We start from the raw sequence: 22,601 nt of genomic DNA, 5'->3' as shown, positions 1-22,601 counted from the left end.
TTCTGGAATGGAGTAAACACTCCGTTAAGTATTTGTGGAACTGAACTAAGCTATTTATCCTTAAGGCAGCTTGTAGGGTTAGGCAGCTGGGAAATACTCATTATGCTGCCCTGGAGGTTTTTTTTTTCTTTTTTTCTTTTTTTTTTTTTTTAGCCATTCAATTGCTTAATCCCCTTTTCTACCTCTTTAGTTTTCCTTTTCTAATGCCTGCTGACACATGACTTTAGCATTATCTCAAAACTCCCTGGACCAGAACACACCCACATTGTAGGAGGCTTTACTCAGTTTTTATCCTGGCCTGACATATGGGAGGTTTCTTAAAGTAAAGCCTTTTGGCTTTGGCAGGTGCAGTCCTTTGAGAATTGCGACAACTTATCTGTAAGGTGAAAGGACCTGAAAAATTATTGAGTTGGACCTACATATATTATGGCTGAAGAAACGAGGCTGAGAGATTAAATGGCCTTCTGAGATGATGCAGCCTCTGAGTGGCAGCTTGGACTAGAATTCCCTTCCCCTAGCCCAAAGTCTGTGCTTCCTTCCCACACAGACCAGTTTGGCTCTTAATGCTGACAGCCAGTAAAAAAGGAAGTCAGCCATTTCAAAATACATTTTCCTTATATTTAAGATCATTTTAGCTAGTTTTAAAATTATGAAATGATATGTGCTTTCGGTAGAAATTCAGGCAGCAGATAAAGTTGCATCTTTTTAAGTATAAATAAACCATCTTAACCTCTGTTACGCTATGGAAGAGGTTTCAACTTTGTCGAAATCATTCCTGAGAATGTATCTCAGTCATAATAAAATCCTAGAACTCTCATCTTGCAGGGCCTGGATTTACTTTTGAAGTTTGGAATTACCTATATTTTATGTCAAACAGTAACCTAGAATTTGCTTTTTAAAAAAGGAACCTAGAAAGAGGAAAAAAATGAAAGATTCTAATGTATAGAGACTATCACTAAGAAGTCCTCCCTCCCCGTGCCTCCCCCCGCAAAAAAATGAGTCATGTGTTCTGTTGTATCAGCGGATTTACGTTTAAGGACCTTTGGCATTTTAGATGCAATGAGATCTTTTTAACTTTAGTTTTCTTTTTCCTCCGTAATTGGAGGTAACCATAGAAATACTGAAAGTGAACTTTCTTTGTAAGTTTTTGAATACTTTTATTTTGAAACCTCACTCTTCAGTAGAGTTTAAGGGAAGTATAAAAAAATTTCCTTTTGTGTGGAACATAGTAAAACATAGAATTATCTCAAGTGACTGGCATCTTAAATCGAGTTAAAAGAAAAATATTAAGAAAGCAGCAATTGCTGTCAATTGATCAATTCTGAGTAATCCATAGCTTTGCCCTGGGTATTATAATCTAGAGGAAAAAAGATTATTAAGCTGCTGTCCTGTGTTTTGTTATAATCTTCTGGGCTAAACTTTCTCTTTATTTTCTGCTAATCAATAAAATGTTCTCCCTCATAGGCACTTTCAGCTGCAGCAGCTGTTTATCTGTTTCTTTCTTGAGGCACTGGGCAGTGCCACAGCATTTTTTTCCCCCCTTTATTCTGAGAGCTTGTGTTATCTTTTCCTCTGTAATTATTTCTGGATCACCCCACCAAGCATTTATCATGCCCCTGTACTTCTAGGTAAACCAAGCCTTGGTTTTTTTCCTTATTGATGTCTTCTGTCTAGGAAGACAAGGCAAACATGCCTTTTATACTGTGATTTTTAGGAGGTTATTTCAGTTAGCATATGGGAGAAATTCATCACATTTATGTCCTGTATACACCATACATGCACTTTTCTTTTTCAATTAACAACACTTTGTTGTCATTGCTGTTGCAGATTGCCGGAAAGCTTTCCTGAATTACAGAATTTGACGTGTCTTTCCGTAAATGATATCTCACTGCAGTCCCTGCCTGAAAATATTGGCAAGTAAGTTTTTATGTGAGGTTTGTGTATATCAGGGCGAGAGGGTGTTTATAGCATCAACTTCAGCCTCCTTTTCTTTTACAGCTCTTATTTTTCTACTCAGAAAGCCTTTAACCCGATCTCGAATCTCACCCTCAAGAAAGATCATAGCCGGACTCCAGTGTTTTTGCTTTCAGTTGCCCCTAAATTTAAAGGGTTAAACAGGATAATGGTGCTTGTTACTAGTGAAAAACCTAATTTGTTTGGACGTGCTCTTCAAACTGGGATTCCAAAGTAGTTAACTTAAGCAAACAAAGTAGCGCTGGTCATATAGGCGGTTGTCAATAAATACTGTTAGGAATTACCACTCTCGGCGATTTTATTGAAAACTTGGAGTAGGTACCCCTGAACAACAACTGTGTCCACCAGTGTTTGTCCACACAGACCTGAGAATAGTGGGTGGGAATGGTGTGTTTGGAGAGACGGATGGGGTGGGATGGGCACATTTCCATGTTCCTGGCTTAGAGGTCGGGGAGAACTGCCATGGCAAGAAATAAAAATGTTCTCTTACTCATCCCCTCAATGAATTAATTATCTCAGCAGATCTTTTCCGTACCTCCAGGACATACAGTGGGTTAAGTCAGGCTGTGACTCATGCTTTACCACTTAAACTAAAAGCCCAACCTGGCTGGCCAAAGCTAGTGGACCAGTGTTCCCCAGTGTCATAAAAGATTTCCCTTGTGCTCACCTGTCCTGCCCGAGTTCTAAGACAAATCAGAAACTTTGTTTTTGAGAACTGCAGTGTATCTGACAGATGTCCGTTCTGCAAAGGGTCTCTTTCCAGAGGTCTGTGGAAGTAGCCTGTTTTTCAGAGACAACTTTGGCCCCTCCCCCCCAATCCTGTGCAGGCGGAAGACAACCGGCTGACCCCTGTTTCTGCCGGCACATTCATGCTTTTCTGAGATGCAAGCTGTTTAAACATTTTTGTCAGTAGACTTGCTGATGCAGATTTGTGTCCTTAATGTCTCAGGAGGGGAAGGAGACGGGAAGCCCCCAGTACACCCTGAGTTTATGGGATCTGTTGCAGGGAAACAATAATGTTTTACTGTGGATTTCATGACTTACCACTTTTGCCGTGGCAAGATTCATGTATTTCTAATGAATGTAATAGCCATTTAAATACCTAAACTGACTCCCCTTCCTCCTCGGGAATCTCTGGAATCTAATTGCCTTGATACCCTCCTTCCCATTTTTTTCTCAGCCTACCACTGCCTACGTGTTGACCCCTTCTATCCCCCAATTCATATCTTTTTTAAAAAGCCTGAATGCTTTGAGAGGAAATATATTGTTATTAGACAAAAGTGCACCTGTCACTCCCCACTGTATTGTTTTAATGGAAAATGTTACTTAATAGTCATTTTAGAATAAATTACATGTCCTTTATTCCATCTTTTCTGTTAGTATCTGTAACTGCTTTTGTCAATGTTCAGGATTTCTTGTGTATCTGCATATTCTGTCAATAATAAGGGTACTGTTTTGTTTTGATTTTAGACTATATCATCTTATGTTACTATTATAGCCTTATGTAACTGATTGCTTCCAAAATAAACTGTCACTTTGAACTTGTACCCTGTGGTGAATCATCACCCAGGAAATATGAATATGGGGCAGATAAGTGAATCAACTGTTTCCTATTAGGTCAGTTTGTGAAAATGGGAAATAGGGAGTTTTCTGTTCCTGGTTGTTACTATTTTCTTTAACCAAAGCAAGAGACTCCATGGTTTCTACCTGTTGGATTTAAGATTTGCGCACGCTAAAGTAACAGAGAGTTCTCACCTAGTAGAAACAAACAAAGAACAGAGTCCTTGGAGAAGATCGGGCATCTCTGGTGTCCTAGACCATTCTGGAAAGGCCCTTGAAACAGTTGAAATGGTGAAATCGCATACGTGCATAAGTATACTACATTTTTAAGCAAGTCATTATTTGAAACTTACGAACTTTCCTCGTAAAAACAATTCTTCAGTTTCCCAGAGGATTCCCAAATGGTTTCTTGAGGGCACTGAACCAAAATATTTAGTAACCAAACAACTACTCAGAGATAGTATGGTTTTGTAAATAAGGCACAAACATCTGATATTCCAAAAAAGTTTGAAAAGGACCTGAAATGGCCATCTGAATGATCATACCTACTGTTATCTTTGTAGATTCTGAAATGGGAGTTGTTGCATAAATTAACTCTGCTTATTTGGTCAGATGAGTCAGCCACCTCAGTGTCTGCCTTTTGAGCATCACTGACAACGGGACCTCAGTTTCTCTTTTCGGCACCTAGCACAGTACTTGGCATGAACTGGGAAAGTTATGGATTCGTCAGGGACACAGGCCCCCTCACGATGGGCAGGAGCGTCCAGCCTGGAGGAGAGCGCGAAGCCTTTAGAGCAAGCCAGCTGCAGTGCCTTAAAGCTGGGGCGTCCAGTGGGCGCCTGCCCCACAGTGTGTTTGGTTTGCCGATGGTTGGGTAACTGGAGGTGTGTTTGGGGGTTGACGGCGAAGTTGGGGCTGGAGCACAGCTCTCCTGGTCCCCACCCTGTGTTTCCCACTACTCCTCACACACTCCCCCTGCAGCACCGTCGGCTCCCACGGCCCTCGGGGGCCAAGGAGCATTTTCTTAGTGCCCCTGGCAATACCTAACTTGCTCCATTATTAAATAAGTGTCACCAACTTAAGTCTTTTTGTCCTGACAACCTAGTAGCTGTTTGAAAAAGTAATACCTTTAAGTGGAAAGAATAAATATTCCTATTTCATTTTTAAACATTGCCAAATATTTGCTGTAAGATATGGGTCCCTGCTGGGCACTGCCCAGCCTCTCTCACTGCCACCTCTTTTCCCATTCCACATTGATTTTTCACCTGGTTCTTGCCTTTTGTCACTGAAAACCCAGCTTTGCAAAGATACGATGTCCTTGAAGGAACATCCTGCTGTCTAGTGCGGAAACTGAACGATCAGAGCTTGTGGTTCACGTGGTGTCTAACAGCTGTTGAGTCTTGCCATGTGTGTCTCTCTCAAGTGTAAAGTATTCTGTGGTGCTCCTGTGAGTTGGCTGCCGCTTCCCTGGGTGCCTCGGTGCGCAATAGCCGAAATTGTTGCCCCCCTGAATCCTTGAGTGCCCTGTTAGGAATACTGGGGAATGCAGAGCCTCAGCCACTGGTGTGTGGGAGGAAACCAGCATCACACAGGTTGTCGTACGTTCGAGGGGCTGCAAAGCGCTGCAGTTCATGTCCTGCACTTCATAGCCAGGTACCATCAGTGTGGTTACTTTAATAAAGCAAGTCTCTCAAATAGTAGAATCCTTTTAATACTTTGCAATGAGATGAGGAATAATCATGAAAATCTTTTGAACCATGTTGGAGTACACTGGTTACCTCATGAAAAGTCACACATTTTCCTTTTATTAAAAAGTAAGAATGTCCCAGATTTGCTGACCCTTTTCTGTGATGGCACGTCAGCACATTACCTTGTCCTTCAAAGTAAAGGTGATGTTTAGAAAGAGTGAGAAACTAACTTGCCTTCAATAGATTTTGTTTTTAAGACTCTTGTTAAAAATACAAAAACACAGCAACTTCTGATTAGTCTTCATAAACAAGTGATTGATGTCAGGGAAGATGGCGATTTATCAGCAGAATTTCAACGAAGACCTTACCATAAGCAGAAGAAATTTTTAAAAAAATTAATATGACAATTTAATAAATGAGGCTGAGAATATGGTTCTTCTTGAATCAGTATAACTTGTGAAGAATTTTTTCACCTAGTATAGCCATTACACCAAGTATTAAAACAATTTAGAACCAATTGTTTTGTCCCTAAATGTAAAACAAAAGATTTGCTACATAATACAGTGCTCTCACTGTTGAGAGCCCAGAAGATTTTTTTTATTTTTAATAAAATATTTTTAAATGCTTTATTTTTTACTTAAAAAACTTTAAGAGTACATGTGTATACTTCAGTGTGTGAGGACCACCATTCTAGAAGAGAATGTTTGGGAGTCAGTTAAGCTGGACGGTGGTCCTTCAGTTCTACTTTTTCAGGTCCCTAGGGGTTGCACTGAAGTCTCTCTCGGGCACCCTGAAGAGTGAGAAACAGTGCTTTGGTGGGTGGTCTCTGCTGATCCCTGTTTGTGCTGGCACAGCTCTATTCTTAGCTTTTTAATTTTTTTCTGCATTGATGTTGCATTTCATATTTGCTCTAAAAAAGTCTGTAGTGAATAATTTTCAAGGTAAGTGTGGAGCCCACTGTGGCAGATGCCCGGTATTACTTGTCTGCTGCACCGTGGAGCCTTTACCGTGATGTAGACCCAGCGTGCTCTGCTCAACCCCAGCGCAAAGCTTCAGAGCCTTTCAAAAAAAGTGAGCTTTAAAATTGTTTCCCTGTTTCCTGTCTTTACCAACTGGCCGAAGGTTGTCCTCACTAAGTGACTGAAATTCTACCTCTTTTGTCCAGCCTTCTCCAATGACGGGAAGAGGTGATGTAGATCCTCAGTGCACAGGTTCCCTGACCGAGGCTTTACTGCCCACACAACGAGCGCGTTAGTCCTTTATCTGTACACAGTTTAGTGGTTCTGTGTTCAAGCGTTTGCACCTGGCTCACGCTGTACCCTGAAAGTGGGGGAGTCTTTGGTTGTTAAACTCTCTTTGTGTCTGGACCGACCCTGGTGTTTCTCCAACATACGGAATGAGTACCTGGGACCAGGCACACAGAGTTACCGCCTTCACTCTGCTAGCTTCCAACCTGACATTTAGAGGCATCCCAGTTAGGTTCTTAAAGCTTTGTGAGGACCACATTGGCCTGTTCCTCTGCAGTCACTTTTCTGGCTTAATGCTATATAGTTGATTAAAGAAACAACTATGAAAGGAAAAAAAAAAGATTTCCATTGCTCTAAAACCTTCTAATGAAGAATAATTATTGTCCATTAATACCGCTTAATTTCCCTGCTAAAAGGAGTCATTAGGGAGAGATTGTACTATGTATTTTTAGGGAAAAAAATTTCACCAGAAGAACTGGTAAGCTGCTTCCTTTTCAGATTTTATTTATTTATTTATTTATTTATTTATTTATTTATTTATTTATTTAGAGCAAGCAAGAGCAGGGGGAGGGGCAGAGGGAGAGAGAGAGAGAGAGAGAGAGAGAATCTCAAGCAGACTCTGAGCTGATCTCAGGACCCCAAGATCATGACCTGAGCCGAAATCAAGAGTCAGACGCTTAACCGACTGAGGCACCCAGGTGCCCCAAGCTTCTTCCTTTTAATATCAGTTCTGACATTTATTGCATTTCCTTTTCTGCTTTTGTTACCAGAAAGCTCATAGCTAATTTTGATGATCAGTGAGCACAGCTGTATTAATATCCATGTGATGAAGGAGACCAAGGAGTTGCTGATATTTGCAAGGGGTTGGGTGCTCTGTCAGGCACATACATGGTGTCGGTACAGCATGCCTACTCAGGTTGGTGTTAACGACCCTGGGTTTCATTAGCTTTGTCTGTGACGTGGGGATAAGTAGTCCGCCCAGGTTTGTGTTGCTGGTGGATGGAAGAGCTGGGATTCGAACTTAGTTTCTTCCATGAAGAAGCTGCATTTTCTATTTCATTAAATTTTTTCACATGTTTGCACTTTATAAAGACTTCTTTATATCCCTTTTAGAAAATGCTGGGGTAAAATTAAGTAAATGACTTTACATATCACTGAATTGCCAGTTAGCATGGGAGGGCAGCAGCCGAGGAGGGAATCATTGCTTAGGGTCTTTGTAGAGTTCCCAGTCTTGGGTAGGCTTTAAGAACACTGGCTGAGTAATATCGATGTTTCACATATGCCCACTGAACAAACCAGAAATGCAATTAAGAAAACAGTTCCCTTTATAAAGCACCAAAAAGAATGAAATACTTAGGAGTAAATTTAACAGAAGAAATGTAAGACACGTATACTGCAAAGTATAAAACATTGTTGAAAGAAGGTAAAAATGACCTAAATAAATGGAAAGGCATCCCGTGTTTATGAATTAAAAGACTTAATATGGTTGTGATGGCAATACTCCCCAAATCTCTTGATTCAACTCAGTCCCCATCAGAATTCTAGCTGGCTTTTTTTTGTTTTGCAGGAATTGACACGTTGATCTCCAAATTCAGATGGAGATATAAAAGACCCAGAATAGCCAAAGCAGTCTTAAAGAAGACGTGCAAAATTGGAGGATTCACACTTCCAGATTTCAAAACTTAACTAGCAAGGTTCCATGATCAACGTGTATCGTACTGGCATAAAGGTAGACAGAGTTCACTGGAATAGAATTGGGAATTCAGAAATAAACCCTTGCATTTATAGTTAACTCATTTTGACGGGAGTGCCAAAACAGTTCAGTGAGGAAGGATAGTTTTTTTCAACAGATGCTCTTGGGACAACTGACCATCCATATGCGAAAGAATGAAGTCCCACCCTAACTTCATACCACATACAAAACTTAATTCTAAATGGAGCAGAGACCTAAACGTAAGAGCTAAGACTCTTATAAGAAAACAGGTAAATCTTCGTGACATTGGATTAGGCAGTGGTTTCTTAGATGTGACACTGAAAGACCACACAACAAAGAAAAAAATGGATAAATTTGGACTTCATCACAATTAAAGACTTTTGTGCATCAAAGTCCACTCTCAAGAAAGTGAAAAGAAAACGTACAGGTGGGAGAAAATATTTGCAAATTATGTATCTGTATCTGATAAGAGTCTTGGATCCAGAATATATAGAGAACTCTTACAACTCAACAGTGAAAGATAAATAACCCAATTAAAAAAAATAATGGACAAAGAGATTTGTCCAGAGAAGATATACAAATGGCCAATAATCACATAAAAAGATGCTCAACATCATTTTAGTTATCAGATGAATGCAGATCAAAACCACAGTGAGATACCACTTTAGACCCACTAACTCTAATAAAAAAGAAAAATAACGATAACAAGTGTTGGTGAAGATGTGTAGAGACTGAAACCCTCAACCATTGCTGGTGGGAGTGTAAAATGATGCATGCCTCTCACTTGAGGGAGCAGCTCCTTCCTCAAAAAGTTGAACATAGTTACCATGTAACCCAGCAATTCTACTACCAAAGAGAATTTAAAACACGCCTACACAAAAACTTGTGCATGAATGTTCATAGCTGCTTTTATTCATAATAGCCAAAAGGTGGAAACAGCTCAAATTTCCATCAGTGATGAACTGATAACCAAAATGTGGTATATTCTTAGCCAAAAAAGTATTGGGGTACCGATACATGCTACAACAGGATGAACCTTAAAAACATGTTAAGTAAAAGAAGCCAGATAGAAAAGGCCACGTGGTGTATGATTCCATTCAAACGACATATCCAATATAGGCAAATGCATAGAGACAGAAATTAGATCAGTGGTTGCCAGTGCCTGGGGAAGGATAAGGTTGTGGGTAGCAGGGCCAGGATAAGGAATAGCTTAAAGGGCGTGAAGTTTCTTTTTGGGTGATGACCGTTTTTTAGAATCAGGTAGTGGTGATAGATCCTTAGGCCAACTTGAAACCTAGTGTTGCTGAAGGATGAGACTGTACCTGGGAGCCCGACCTAGTTTATTCTTGCAGGAAATACTCTCTAATGTAGCCTTATGAGTAACGTGCTGAGGTCATTTTGCCTCAGTTACTCAAACCTGGTGACAAGGCGGGTACACATAGCCAGAGCCTCCAAGACCTTCAGGTCATGAGGAGTGGCAGCGAGGTTGAGAGCTCATAAGACTCCAGTGGGAACTTGTAGAGAATTTTGAGAATCTGGGAAGCCTCTGTTTCCATCTGGGGGCATTTGTCTTTATGTATCTGTTTGCATGAGATTCCCTGTCCTTGGCCTTTAAACAAACATACCCTCAAAAAAAAAAACAAAACAAAACAAAAAAGAACAAAAAGTAAGTTAGTCTAAATATATCCAAATATCTCTGTTTGAATTTGCTCCTCAAAAAATAGCATTCTACAGTGCCCAGAATGTAGCTGTCAGTAACAAAATGGTTATTATCAGTAAACATTTAATTATGCAATTTGCTAATAGAAGTAGAGCAACTGGATAGGTCCTGGGTTCCCTGGCAGGTTGAAATAGAGCATGTAGGTCCGATTTTGGGTGTGCCACCCTTGGGAATGATGACCTTAATTTGAGTGGGTCTTAACTAATAAGGCCTAGGACCAGGCTGCTTACCTATATTGTATTAGTGAATGCTGCCTGAGAGGAATAAATCTTACTGCTCTTTTTTTGAGGACGAGGAATTTCTATAAAATGTTTGTTTCAAAAATAAAAATAAAGATTTTTGGAAGTTTCTAGAGCAAAGCCACCATAAGGAAATTTTTTACCAGAGATTTCTTAAATACTAATTTGGTATTAAAAAAGCAGAAATTTGGGGCACCTTGGTGGCTCAGTCGTTAAGCGTCTGCCTTCAGCTCAGGTCATGATTCCAGGGTCCTGGGATTGAGCCCCTCATCGGGCTTCCTGTTCCACGGGGAGTCTGCTTCTCCCTCTCCCACTCCCCCTGCTTGTGTTCCCTCTCTGGCTGTGTCTCTCTGTCAGCTAAATAAATAAAATCTTTAAAAAAATAAAAATACTAAAAAGCAGAAATTTTATGAATATATAAGCAAACTCTCCCTGTCCCTAATAATGTTTTCTCCAGTCAAGTAATATTGCCATGAATGTTTATAGATTGTATATTTTAATGTTTTTATAGTATACTGCCATTTGTCTGCTTGTTCTACCTCTGTTTATTTTATTTTTTACTTTCTTAATGATTTTGGCCACCAAAATGGAAAAAAAAAATCCAAGTGGATTAAAAGGGGATTTTTAAAGTATAGTGGAGAACAGATGTAAATTCTTTAAAGTAACCACTCTTCCAGTCCCTGAAATAGAATCCTAAAAATACAGATGGCCTACATTCTGACTTAACATCATAACTTTTGTCCCTACTATCATGAACTCTGTAAAACATTAAGCATTAGTGTGAGAAGAAATGCTTCAACATACTCTTTTTCTGTAAGAGCTTATTAAGTTGTTTGTGGTTATTGTTTTGTTTTACCCCATTTGGTGGTAGAAATGGTGGGAAGGTGTTACAGGGAGAATAGAAAATCATGTTTTTTGTAGGAAAGGGATGAAGTCACTCCAACAGTATTGCCCAGAAATTTAATTTGCCAGATTTTAAAATTGAAGAGTAAAATACCTGTTAATGAAATGAGGAAATCGTTAAAAAAAATTAAGGTGTTTATAGAAGTAATATACTGTGCAATTATTTAAAAAAAGAGTACCAATATTTACAAATAAGAAATGAGACAAAAATCTGTGTGAGCAGGGATTCCTGGGTGGCTCAGTCAAGTTAAGACTCTGCCTTTGGCTCAGGTCATGATCCCAGGATCCTGGGATCGAGTCCTGCATCCGGCTTCCTGCTAAGCTTCTCCCTCTGCCTGCCTGCCACTCCCCCTGCTTGTGTACACAGCTCTCTCTCTCTCTCTCTCTGACAAATAAATAAAAAAATATATTAAAAAAAGAAATCTGTGCGAGCAAAGTCCTAGATGTGTGTGGGATAACTTACATGCGAAGATGGGGAGGATACTTGCTTGTCTTTGCATAAAAGAAAGCTCTGGATGAATATATAAGTAACAAAAGGGTGATTTTCGGTGAGAAGGGTCTCAGTGGTGGGAAACTGGATAGATGAAGGAGGAAGGTAGAAGGAAAACTTACTATTGAATACTTGGCTGCTTTAGTTTTCTCATCCACAAAGTTGGTTCTTGTCGAAGGCTTACAACGATCTCTATCATATAGTAAGCTGCTGGTATCATTATTAGTGGTCGAAGTGTTAGAGACCAGTAATTCTCATATTGAGTCTCAAGTGTCTCATTTTTTCACATTTGTAGAAGTATTAGAAACATCTGATGCTTTATTTGGTCTCCATACTATCACGTTTTAACTGAAGTGGCTGATAAAGGCATGTGGAGTTTGAGTCTCCTTGTTTCTCTTGGCCTAGGGATTAAGAGCCTGGTCTCAGAAGCGGACAGAACTGAGTCTGACTCCCCCACCCCAGCACTTGCCAGAGCATGTTTTTTATTAGGTGCTGTAAGGGAGGCAGAGATGTTTGTGCTGAATTGAATAGGTTTCCTTGATGGGAAAGGCACTCTCCTGACATCTGGGTTGAAGATGCATGCTGTATTCTGAAAGGCTAAGAAGGGAGATCATTCATTTGTTCATTTATTCATTCAGTTTTGTGTTACTTTCTCTGGTCTAAATCTGCATTTAGGCAGATCTCATTTTATGTCAGCTGTTACTAGAACAGTTTGGAGAACCATCTTTTGGAGTGCGCTGGTAGGATTCTGTACTTGCCCCGGGACTATGCAACTTTTATCTTTCTAAAAGTTGGCCGGTGCCCGCAGCTCACTGTAGTCTGAAGTTATGGGGAAGCATTACCTCAGAAAAGCTCTTATTTTATATCCTTTGTTTTAAATTAATTTTTGAATTTTGGAAAGTTACAAAAATCGGGTATTTTTTTTATAACACCCATATACATTCCCATTTCCCCACTGGCCAAAACCAGTGGAAACTAAGAAGTTTTGGAATCAAAACCTTTTTGCTTAACAGGATGTTCTACTTGGGTGTCAACGTGGTAGTGGTGGGAACCGTGCGTTTTCTGTAACGGGACGTTATCAAGTTCTGTACGTCTGGAAGTCTGCTGGCATTTTTGCAGTATTTTTGCTCAAGCATTATTTGCTTTTAGTAACCATGGCTTGTGCCTTTTATCCTCAAGAGAAAATGTAAAGATAATTTAAAAATGTGTGCCCTATTTTTAAAATGACATAAAACACTAAAAATCCTAGTGTTCTGGGTGTGGTTAAGAAGGTAAGACTGACATATTTGCCCCGTATATGATAGGTGCTTTTAAAACTGAAATTTAAAGAGAGTCCAGAGAATGGAGGGCCCCTGAGATGCCTCACGGCGGTGTAGGGTGAGAGTGGGAGTTTTGGCTTCCCACCAGACTTGAATTGTGCTTTTGCCATTTTCTAATGGAATTCACACAAAACGCCATGTTCCTAATTGTGTCACCGGCCTGTCATCACCCAGCTAGGTTGTTAATAATCAAGAGATGATGTGTGTGAGGAGCTGTGTGTGCGCCTCCTGCCAGAGATGGCGGGCAGATGGTCCGGGTCAGGCGGGAGGCCTCAGGACAATGCTCAGCATCAAGGCCTGTGGAAAACTGCTTTTTTTAAATTTTATTTTTAAAAGACTTTATTTATTTGTCAGAGAACACAAGCAGGGGCAGCAGCAGGCAGAGGGAGAAGCAGGCTCCCCACTGAGCAGGGAGCCCAATTCAGGGCTCGATCCCAGGACCCTGGGATCATGACCTGAGCCAAAGGCAGACACCCAACCAACTGAGCCACCCAGGCATCCCAGGAAAACTGCTTTTAAAGAGCGCGTTTGGTGATGCCTACCAATAAAGTTTGTGAAACAAGGAAGGACTTTTTCCTCCTTTTATTAGTGTATGCCTTTCATGTATCAAAACTGGTGTGAAAGCAATGAATGTTGACTAGATAAAATGACAATTTCATCAGTGATTGTTAAAATATAAATGTGAAAATAGCCAAACGATTACCACCTCCTCAATAAAACTGGCCAGGGGTTACATGAAAACTGAAAACAAAGCCCTTTGTTGTTCAGTGTTTTGCTTTTACAGAGGCTTCACAAAAGTTACTTATCACCCTCATCTACAGGTTGCTTTTGGAAATAGATACTGGGTGGTTCCTTCTCCCCTCCCTCTCCTTCCAGTTCTTCTGTCTTCCGTGTGAACACATGGCCCAGTAGAGCTACATTGCTGCAACTTCCCATTGGCCTACACTTTTTTCTTAAGAATGTTAGCATTAAATTCATAATTACTAGCACGGATTTTGATTTTTTTAAAATATATTTTGAAGAGTTTTTCTTGCTTCCACTTTGTGAAGTACTGAGTTTTCTAAAATTGGAGGACATACAGATTTTGTGCATTTCAGCATCGAGTTAAGATACATTTTCAAGCAAACAGGCTTCACATATGTGTATCTATTGTTTGTGCAAATCAAATTTACGTTTTCTGATGTTATGAAACCAGCTTTGTTAGTACCCATGATTCTGGCTTTCATTTTGGAAGGAGAATGGAGGATTAAGGCAGATTAGAGTGTTGGGATAATGTTTGACTCCTTGTGTTCTGTGTGTTCACACAATAAAAGTCCTCCAAATCTGGACATTACTATGGCGAGATGAGCAAAAGCTTGAGTTTTCAATTGGTGCAGAGCTTAGTACAGTGCCTGGTGGAGTAATAGATGAATCTGTTGCCTTCTGAATCAGTAATGTGAGCTGGTGCTGACGTCCCCTGGGCATGTGAGGTGTCTGGTGAGGCAGAGCCACCACTGCCTGCAAAAATTCGACCCAGATAATCAGTGTCCGGGGAAAACATCTGTCTCCTCTCACCATGCTCCCGATAGGCATGGATTACACCCGAGAGGCAGGAGAATCTGCAGAAAAGAGCGCCATTGTGGCCTTTCATAGGAATAAAAGCAGCTTTATTACAGTTCCCATATACTGAATCAGTCTTGTGTTCCGGGCACCATGTGAGGTGTGTTACTACTCTGTCCTTGATGCATTTAAATGGCCGTCATTTCCATACCGTTGCTTCCAGGTACTCTGTGAATTTGTGATCTTTTTTTTTTAAGATTTTTTTTTAATTAACTAATTAGTTTATTTATTTGACAGAGACACAGTGAGAGAGGGAACACAAGCAGGGGGAGTGGGAGAGGGAGAAGCAGGCTTCCTGCTGAGCAGGGAGCCTGACTCGAGGCTCGATCCCAGGACCCTGGGATCATGACCTGAGCCGAAGGCAGACGCTTAATGACTGAGCCACCCAGGCGCCCCAAGATTCTATTTATTTATTTTTATTTTTGCGAGAGCGAGCTAGCACATGAGAGGAGGCGGGAGGGGCAGAGGGAGAAGCAGACTCCCCACTGAGCAGGGATTCCCAATGCAGGGCTCCACCCCAGGATCCCGGGATGATGACCTGAGCTGAAGGCAGACGCTTAACTGACTGAGCCACCCAGGCGCCCTGAATTTGTGATATTAAGTAGAGCACATGGGCCCTCTGGACTGAGATGCCCACTACTTTCAAACAGGGATGGTCTCTCACTGATGTTTGGAAGAAGAACTCTGACCTTTGTGAGATTAAAGGCATTACTGTTTTTTATGGTAATGGCACATATTTGACATTCTGAAGTCTGGAAGCACATATTTGGCTTCTATCTTGGTCCCGGCAGTGGTCGTCTTTGATGACTACTGAGTTATGTTCACATGTTAAATGTAACAAGTATTTAAATGAGGGCGCCTTACGTTGATGATGCTTCTCCTTTAATTTTAATATTAAAACTTGGGAGGTAGAGAGTATGTTGTTTTTAATGAGGGTAGGGACAGTGGTTATAGATATTTTTCTCCTGGGAGGAAGTGACGTATGAGGTTTTTATTAAGAATTGCTATTTGTGGAGTGTATGTATGAAGAGGGGGGGATGGGAAGAAGGATCTCAGGAATTTTCCTTATATTGTTTTTTCTTTTGTTCATTTCTAGTCTTTATAACCTGGCTTCCCTGGAACTGAGAGAGAATCTTCTTACGTATCTTCCTGAGTGAGTCTCTGGGCAAAATAAGAGGGGATTTTGTACTACATGAATTTCTTCAAGTATTAAAAAAAAAAAAAAGGTACTACAGTACTTTGTCAAAAAGAGATTCTGTGTCTTTTGGAAAGTTTAGGAGATGCCAGCCTTCCATTAATAGTTTTTCCTTGGTAATATGTACAGCCGTGCAGTCCAAATGAGTCTTAGTTTTGGAAATGAGTCCGAGTGAGGAATACCGTATTGCTCAGCATTTCTAAGTACTCTCTAAGCATTCCTTCTCCTTTTTTTTTTTTTATAGCTCTCTTACCCAGCTGCGAAGACTAGAAGAACTTGATTTAGGAAACAATGAGATATATAATTTGGTAAGTCTGTATTGAGGAGAGATTTAGATTTAATTTTGCCCTTAGGTGTGATCAAAACATACTTTAGTGGTGATCTTTAGGGATGTATTCTCACAGATACAGCTTGGCAACATTAGAGAGTGTGTTTCAGTTCACACAGGTTAGGAATTACGATGTAGGGGTGGGGAGGGTCAGGACTCGAGATGACGGGCAGAAATGGAAACCACTGGCATTCTTGGAGAGCTTTGGGAGTGCTTTTAGGATGGGGGACTTGCATTGGAGAAGTCCCAACAAACATCCTCTATAGTACCCATTTATTAACTGTTGAATTGGGATTCTTTCTTAGTGGAAGACTAAACATTGGATCTTTGTTACCATAACATTATTTTTGTTTGTTTGTTTTAGCCAGAATCAATTGGAGCTCTCTTACATCTAAAGGATCTCTGGTTGGATGGAAATCAGCTGTCAGAATTACCTCAGGTAGGTGGTGATTTCACATTGTTTCCCCCAAATTATAAAACACCCACAGACACCACTCATGTATTGCCTGCTTCTGCGTGAAATTTTCTATAACGGGGATCTTGAGAACCAAAAACATTGGTTGAAAAAGCACATTTGATAAAATATATTAAGCATTCATCATGCTACATTGCCACAGAAAAACTGAAAGCCTCAACCCACCATTTCTAAAGATAGCAAATATATCCTTTAGTTTGTGAGGTCTGTATTTTATTTCATCCATGCTCCCCACGTGGCTTACTTCAAGCCCAGCAAATCTGTAAATTGCCAGGACCCCTGATTCTTAGATGGTATCCATTTATACCACTCTTTGTGATGTGCCACGTGCTTTGGGAAGATTGTAACCACATTCTATTCTGTAATAGTTGATGTCAAAGAAATGTTAAAAGCTTTTATTTCAAATTTTTTGCAAATACTGCTTGTGGTTTAGCTGTTTTGTCAAGGTGTTCAGGTTTTTCCGACTATTACCAAATGTGAGAACTGTGTTCCAAATGAAATGGAGTCTGCATAGACTTCTATATACATAATCATCTTATGGAGCCCTAGTAAGCAGGCTTGCCTTCTACTTAGGTGAGAGAGAAACAGAAGCCAACTAATCCAACAATAAAAAACAAGCATTTTCCCATTACTTAGGTTTTGTCCAGCTGTTACTGAATTTTATTCTTTGCTATATCTCACAGCCAGTCTTTAAAGTCCAGGTATATTTCATGATGGTCTAGGTTTAAAGCAGATCAGATGCTCAGCTGGTTGGAGCAGGTGTGATGGTGCTATGTACTTTAGGTGAGGAATGCCGTGTTAATGCAGGAGGTCTGACTCTAGGAGAAAGTACTCAGTAACGTGTTATGGCTGTAGTTACAGCATTGGAAGTATGAGGACCTCACTCACAACTAAAGGAAGGGAGGAACTAACTGCAGTCTCTTTCTAAGGTCTTGGCTGCATTTGGGGAAAGGAGACAGACTAGCAACTGATATGGGTGGAGGTTTGATTAGTATCTAGATTTCTCTAGGAAATTATGAGAAATCCTGGTTGGGAGAATTCAGGTTACTTTGGGAGTCACCAGATGGGGAATGAAAATACTACGAGATTATCAGGAAAGTAATACACCAGTTCTGGGGCATGATGGGGAAAGAATGTGTGTGTGTGTGTGTGTGTGTGTGTGTGTGTGTGTGTGTGTGTACAGATGTACATAAATGATTGTGTACAAATACAAAATGCCACATCCTGAACACAAAAAAATTATAATTCCAGTGATCTTGTTGTAAATGGTTATTTAAACGTCTCATTCGTCCCTCTTTATAAACTTCTGTTAAACCAGGACTCAACTCATCAGATAGTCCAAATAATCAGAATTACTTCCCTGTCGTCATGGATGACAGAAAGAAAAGGATACAAAAGCATTGTTAAAACGAATTAATGAAAAAGAACACCTTCAAGGATCAGGCCTGAAATTAGTAGAAAGGCAGTCTGGTTTCCTACAGACAGGAATTACAGGGGCGTGTCCATAGGGTGCGTATTAGGTAAGAGAGAAGCTGGAAAGAATAGATCAGACCAAAGTAAGTATAGATTGAAGGATTTGTACTTATGTAGATATCAAGGAGCCACGTGACATTTTAATGTTTTTAGTAGAAGGGTGGTCTGATTGCATACCTACAGCCAGCTATGTTTCCAGGAGGAAAATACAGAAACAAGAGTTTGTAGCACAGACTTGGCCAGGGAGTATGAGGGTCAGAGCTAACGGCCTGGGTGGAAGATAATGACCAGAGGAATTTAATACAGGGGCAGTGGAATGGCAAAGGGGAGGCAAGCATAAGAGAGAAACTGCATTTTGTGAACGGAAGGCAGGATATCTCTTGAGCAGAATATTAGACTCATTGAGGTACTTTTCCTGCTCCTGGGATAGTCTGTTTCCTTTGAAAGCAGGATGCTTTTCTCTTCTTTTGAGGTTAAAGGCATCAGTGGATGTGGATGCCCCAGTGTTGCTGGGGTATAGTTGCACTGATGTTTGTTGTGACAAGTACTACCGGTAATGGGAGATATAAAGTAGATGGTTTCTTAACAGAGAAAATCTCAGGGTCACTCTGAAGTGTAAGCTGCTATTGAAGTGATTGATTCCAAACTTGAACTGGATTCTAGACTCCTTTTTTTTTTTTTTTTTAATTATGTAACCATAGAGTCATTTGTTCTCTCTTGGTGCCAGTCTCTTCATCTGTTAAGTGAGAATGATTCCTTGCCTGCCTGAAGTTGGAGGGCTTGGCATCCCTCCCAGCTCCGTGTCTGTGATTTTTACAGCTTCCCGTTTGCATTGGAAAGGGGTCTGGAAATTTACTCCAGCCTTCTCATATAGATAAACGCTAAAGAAACATCCTTGGGATGACTTTGGGATTTGACTGTGAAAAATCACTGTAAGAAATTCCTCTGTACTGTGGCAGGTTTAAGCATGAGCCTCTTTTTCTGTGTCACTGATGTAGGAAATAGGAAATCTGAAGAACCTGCTGTGCTTAGATGTCTCTGAAAACAGGTTGGAAAGACTTCCTGAAGAAATCAGTGGCCTGACTTCATTAACGGATTTAGTCATTTCCCAGAACTTAATAGAAATGATTCCGGATGGCATAGGTAAGTATGGAAAGTAACTGCCTACTAAAGATGCCGGCTGTTGTCTCAGGCAGTTGGAGCTCACTCTGATCCTTTGGTCACCAGTCTCAGTTGCTGGGGATGTGGCTTCTTTAGTCTCCATGTCATTAATTTGTTCTTAAAGAAGGAATGCGGAGAACATCTAATGCAATTGAAGTCTCTCGATAGGCAAGTATTTCTGTCATCCTGGTTTGGTAGCAGTTGTAGGTATGATTACTTCTAAGTGTTGACTCCTCTGTCTCTTCTGCATCTTGTCTCAGCGATTTCAGTAGAGATTAGTCCGAATAATAGATATGTTTCAGACATGGGAGCAGTCTCTAAGAAATTTCTAAGTGTGCATCCTAAATAGTTTATGAGAAAGTGACTCTGACCGTATCACATGACCTGGGGAGAATGGTGTGTTTGAGTTGAGCCTTTTCTAGTACATTGAGAATAATCTTTTCCTTTAACCATTCTATGCCATTTCCTTTAAAATAAATTAGTCCAGACATTTCCTTTACCATAAAGGCATTCAGTCCCGTGTGAGAAAATAAACACAGGGAAGGTATAAACAGACATGGACCAGGAGCTCCACCATAGCAAAGCCACTTAGAAGTTGTAAGAAACTGTTTAACCACGTGGTTAACATAGGATTGCTGTCTTTGACCTTTGTTTAACTCTTATTCAAAATATCAAAGTTTGTAAAAGATTTTCAGTAGTTGGAAAAGCTGTATGACAGAGGACCACTTCCTTTCTAGTATTTGGTCAGGATGAAAGCAGTAGCTGATCATTGCAATGGGTCAGGAACACAGATGTTGCCTTTTGGTTCAGAGTGGTTGGAAAATTGGTAGGGATTTTGACTCCAGGTAGAGAAGGTCGGTGAGAATGATAATAAAACAGTTGTAGGACCTGGGGACGTTTGGTTGCTGGGCATAGGAAGTAGGAGGCATGAGATGGCTGACTTCAAGCATTTGAGAGGCCGTCCTGTAGAAGAGAAGTCCATTTGTTACCGCATCTTCTAGTTCAGACAGCTGCAAGAAAAGGTTATAAATGAAATACTGGTTACCAGTTAGTCTGGGCTGGTTAGTGAAGGGATGAGTGCCCTGTGACTTGAAGTGTTCAAGGAGAGGCAGCAAGACCACTTGCCAGTAATACTGTTAAGGAGACTCCTCAGTTGGAGGGAGATCTGTTGATTCAATTCAGTGTGCCCTGTGGAGAAGGCCAGTGCCTCTCCTGCTGGTTTGGACAGGTGGAAACCCTCTGGAGACAGTGTTAGTAGCTTATTGACTATGCTAAATAAAGAGCTTACGAATCTGTTAGTTCTCCTGCCCTGCTCTGTGACAACACGCAAGGCAAGTTAATTTTTTCAACGTTTTCCTTTCTCCAGCTTTACGTCTCCTTTAAGAGAGAGGCCATTTTCTGATTTTCCTGGGGACAGTGTCCCCATGCCAGCCTCTCTCAGTAGATAATGAAGGATATCTGCTCTGTAGGTTCATTCCTTGGATTATAGTTGAACATGAGAATCCAAAAGATTGAGGATTTCCTTCACTCAGTGGGGATATTGAGGAAGCTGTGGTCACCCCATTCCTCTTTTCCATGGCCTGTGGGCACCACCAGAAAATCCACTCTTCCTGACCTCAATTCTTCATGTGGCGTTTCAGAGGTTTCCATTTTATTCTGCATACCTAGAACCACTTCATTACAGAAGCCTTCACTAAGCCAATTTCACTCCTAGGTGATAGAATAAACCACACTGTATTTTTTGTTTTTAGTGAGGATGATTCTTGGAGTAAGATGAAAGTCTCTCTCCTTTGTACACGAAACATTTCCTGTTCTCAAAGATCCGTCAAGAGCTAGCGGTTTGTTTTTCTGTAAAGTTTCTGGCTTTGATACGATTTTTTTATGTAGTGACTTTTAAAATGATTTGTTTCTAATTGCTGACTGTTTTTGATGTTCTGATAAAATTAACTCTCCACCTTTAGTGATCTAAATGAGAAAGATGTGGTTTCATAATGTGAAAAGCCAAGTGAGGAAAAAAAAATAACTAAGACAAAAAAAGAACAGATAAGAGATACCAAGTGATGATTAGGAAGACAGTTGTAACTGTCTTGTTGTAATGAGTTGAAATAATGCTTTTACAGGAAAACTAAAGAAACTGTCAATCTTGAAGGTGGATCAGAACAGACTCACACAGTTGCCTGAAGCAGTTGGGGACTGTGAAAGCCTCACTGAATTAGTTCTTACAGAAAACCGGCTCCTGGTGAGTGTGGGCTGCACATTCAAATGGATATGTATAGTGTGGTTTCTGTATCATAAAGACTTACTAGGGTAGAGTCTACTTACTCATAATTGGGGTGGACTGTATGGAAATCTTCTTATGTTACATCTAAAAACATGGACTTTGAAGCAAATGCAGGACATAAAGATGATTGGCTTTTAACCTGCTTAAGTGAAGAGAGTGGTAGTTAGGCTCCGCTGACAGAGGTCTCCAGTGAGGGATGGGGATGTGCTGATGCCTCTGCCACGGTGTCCGAAGACCGCCGGAGAAAACCTTCTCTCAGGGTTCTTTGAGCAAATGGCAAGAGAGAGAGAGAAGGGGAGAAAATGGTGTTTGGCTGCGAAAAGCCTTGGCGGGACTGGGGGGATGAGTGCTCTTTGTGGGGCTGAGCGTGGAACTGAGATCTTACCCCACCCTAGAGATCGGGGGTGTCGGTAGCTGCAGGTGTCCCACACTTGGCCCGGGCTTCCCCATCCTTCCAAGGCCGAAGCTTTGGCGTCAGCCACCGGGGGTGGGGGGGGGGTAATTAGCAGGACGACAGCGGACCTCTGTTGCTGCTCCCTTCCGGCTGCTCTCTGCTTTCGTCAGGCTCTCACCGATCACTCCATCCTCTCCTCTCTCCGTTGTCTTCTAGCAGCTGTGTTTGCTTCACCGTACTTTCCCACCTTTCTTTGTCACTGTATTTCCTACCTTACTCTCCCTGCTCCTTTATCCTCTTCTCTTTTCTCCTTTCTTTATAAAAACAGTAAGCAGTGCTCTTGAGGTGGAGAGAGCAGAAAGACAGCACGAGTGGGTAGGACACAGAGCTGGAGCAGGAGCGCAGCCCCATCTCTCCTCAGAAAGCTTGGGCAGCCTCCTCTGGCGGGTGTAGTGGAAGTGCCCCAATCTTCTGATGCTAGTTTATGGTTTTAGGCTTACAGATAGTTATCATAACAGCTGTAAACATAACATTCGCCGCTGGCTTCCAGCGGAGCGTTGAAGCTGTCCCCTCCACCAGGGCCCCACCTGGTTCCTAGAGTGCTCTGCACACCCCACCTCCCAGCCCTGCTCACCTTGCTCCTGTCCCCATGCCGCCTGCCCTTCCCCCAGCCTCACTGTACTCCTGCTCAGGATTCTGGTCTCCCCAGCCCTCTGGCTTCCGGGTCATCCAAGCTATATATCCCAGTGTGTTCTCCAAGGTGCAGGCAATGAAGGGATGAATCTTGAGGTGAAAATTCTTCCTTAGGTTGAAGAGCATTACTCCTTTACTGGTGTTTCTC

At 41.1% G+C, this 22,601-nt stretch overlaps 1 protein-coding gene across 3 annotated transcripts in view; it reads left to right on the top strand.

Annotated features, from left to right (window-relative positions):
• The window catches only part of LRRC1 (leucine rich repeat containing 1), a 126,944-nt gene that overhangs the window by 80,402 nt on the left and 23,941 nt on the right, over positions 1 to 22,601 (top strand). For all 3 annotated transcript variants that reach the window (XM_027603041.1, XM_027603043.1, XM_027603042.1), the window contains exons 4-9: positions 1,828 to 1,917; positions 15,550 to 15,606; positions 15,893 to 15,956; positions 16,341 to 16,415; positions 18,923 to 19,067; positions 21,206 to 21,324. In XM_027603041.1, the coding sequence (XP_027458842.1) occupies positions 1,828 to 1,917; positions 15,550 to 15,606; positions 15,893 to 15,956; positions 16,341 to 16,415; positions 18,923 to 19,067; positions 21,206 to 21,324 (550 nt within the window). The remainder of the gene's footprint in view (positions 1 to 1,827; positions 1,918 to 15,549; positions 15,607 to 15,892; positions 15,957 to 16,340; positions 16,416 to 18,922; positions 19,068 to 21,205; positions 21,325 to 22,601) is intronic.

This window comes from Zalophus californianus, chromosome 7, assembly GCF_009762305.2.
Source record: "Zalophus californianus isolate mZalCal1 chromosome 7, mZalCal1.pri.v2, whole genome shotgun sequence".
NCBI classification, from domain to species: domain Eukaryota; kingdom Metazoa; phylum Chordata; class Mammalia; order Carnivora; family Otariidae; genus Zalophus; species Zalophus californianus.
The sequence above is the reverse complement of the archived record's forward strand: the minus strand, read 5'-3'. Positions and strand labels throughout refer to the sequence as shown.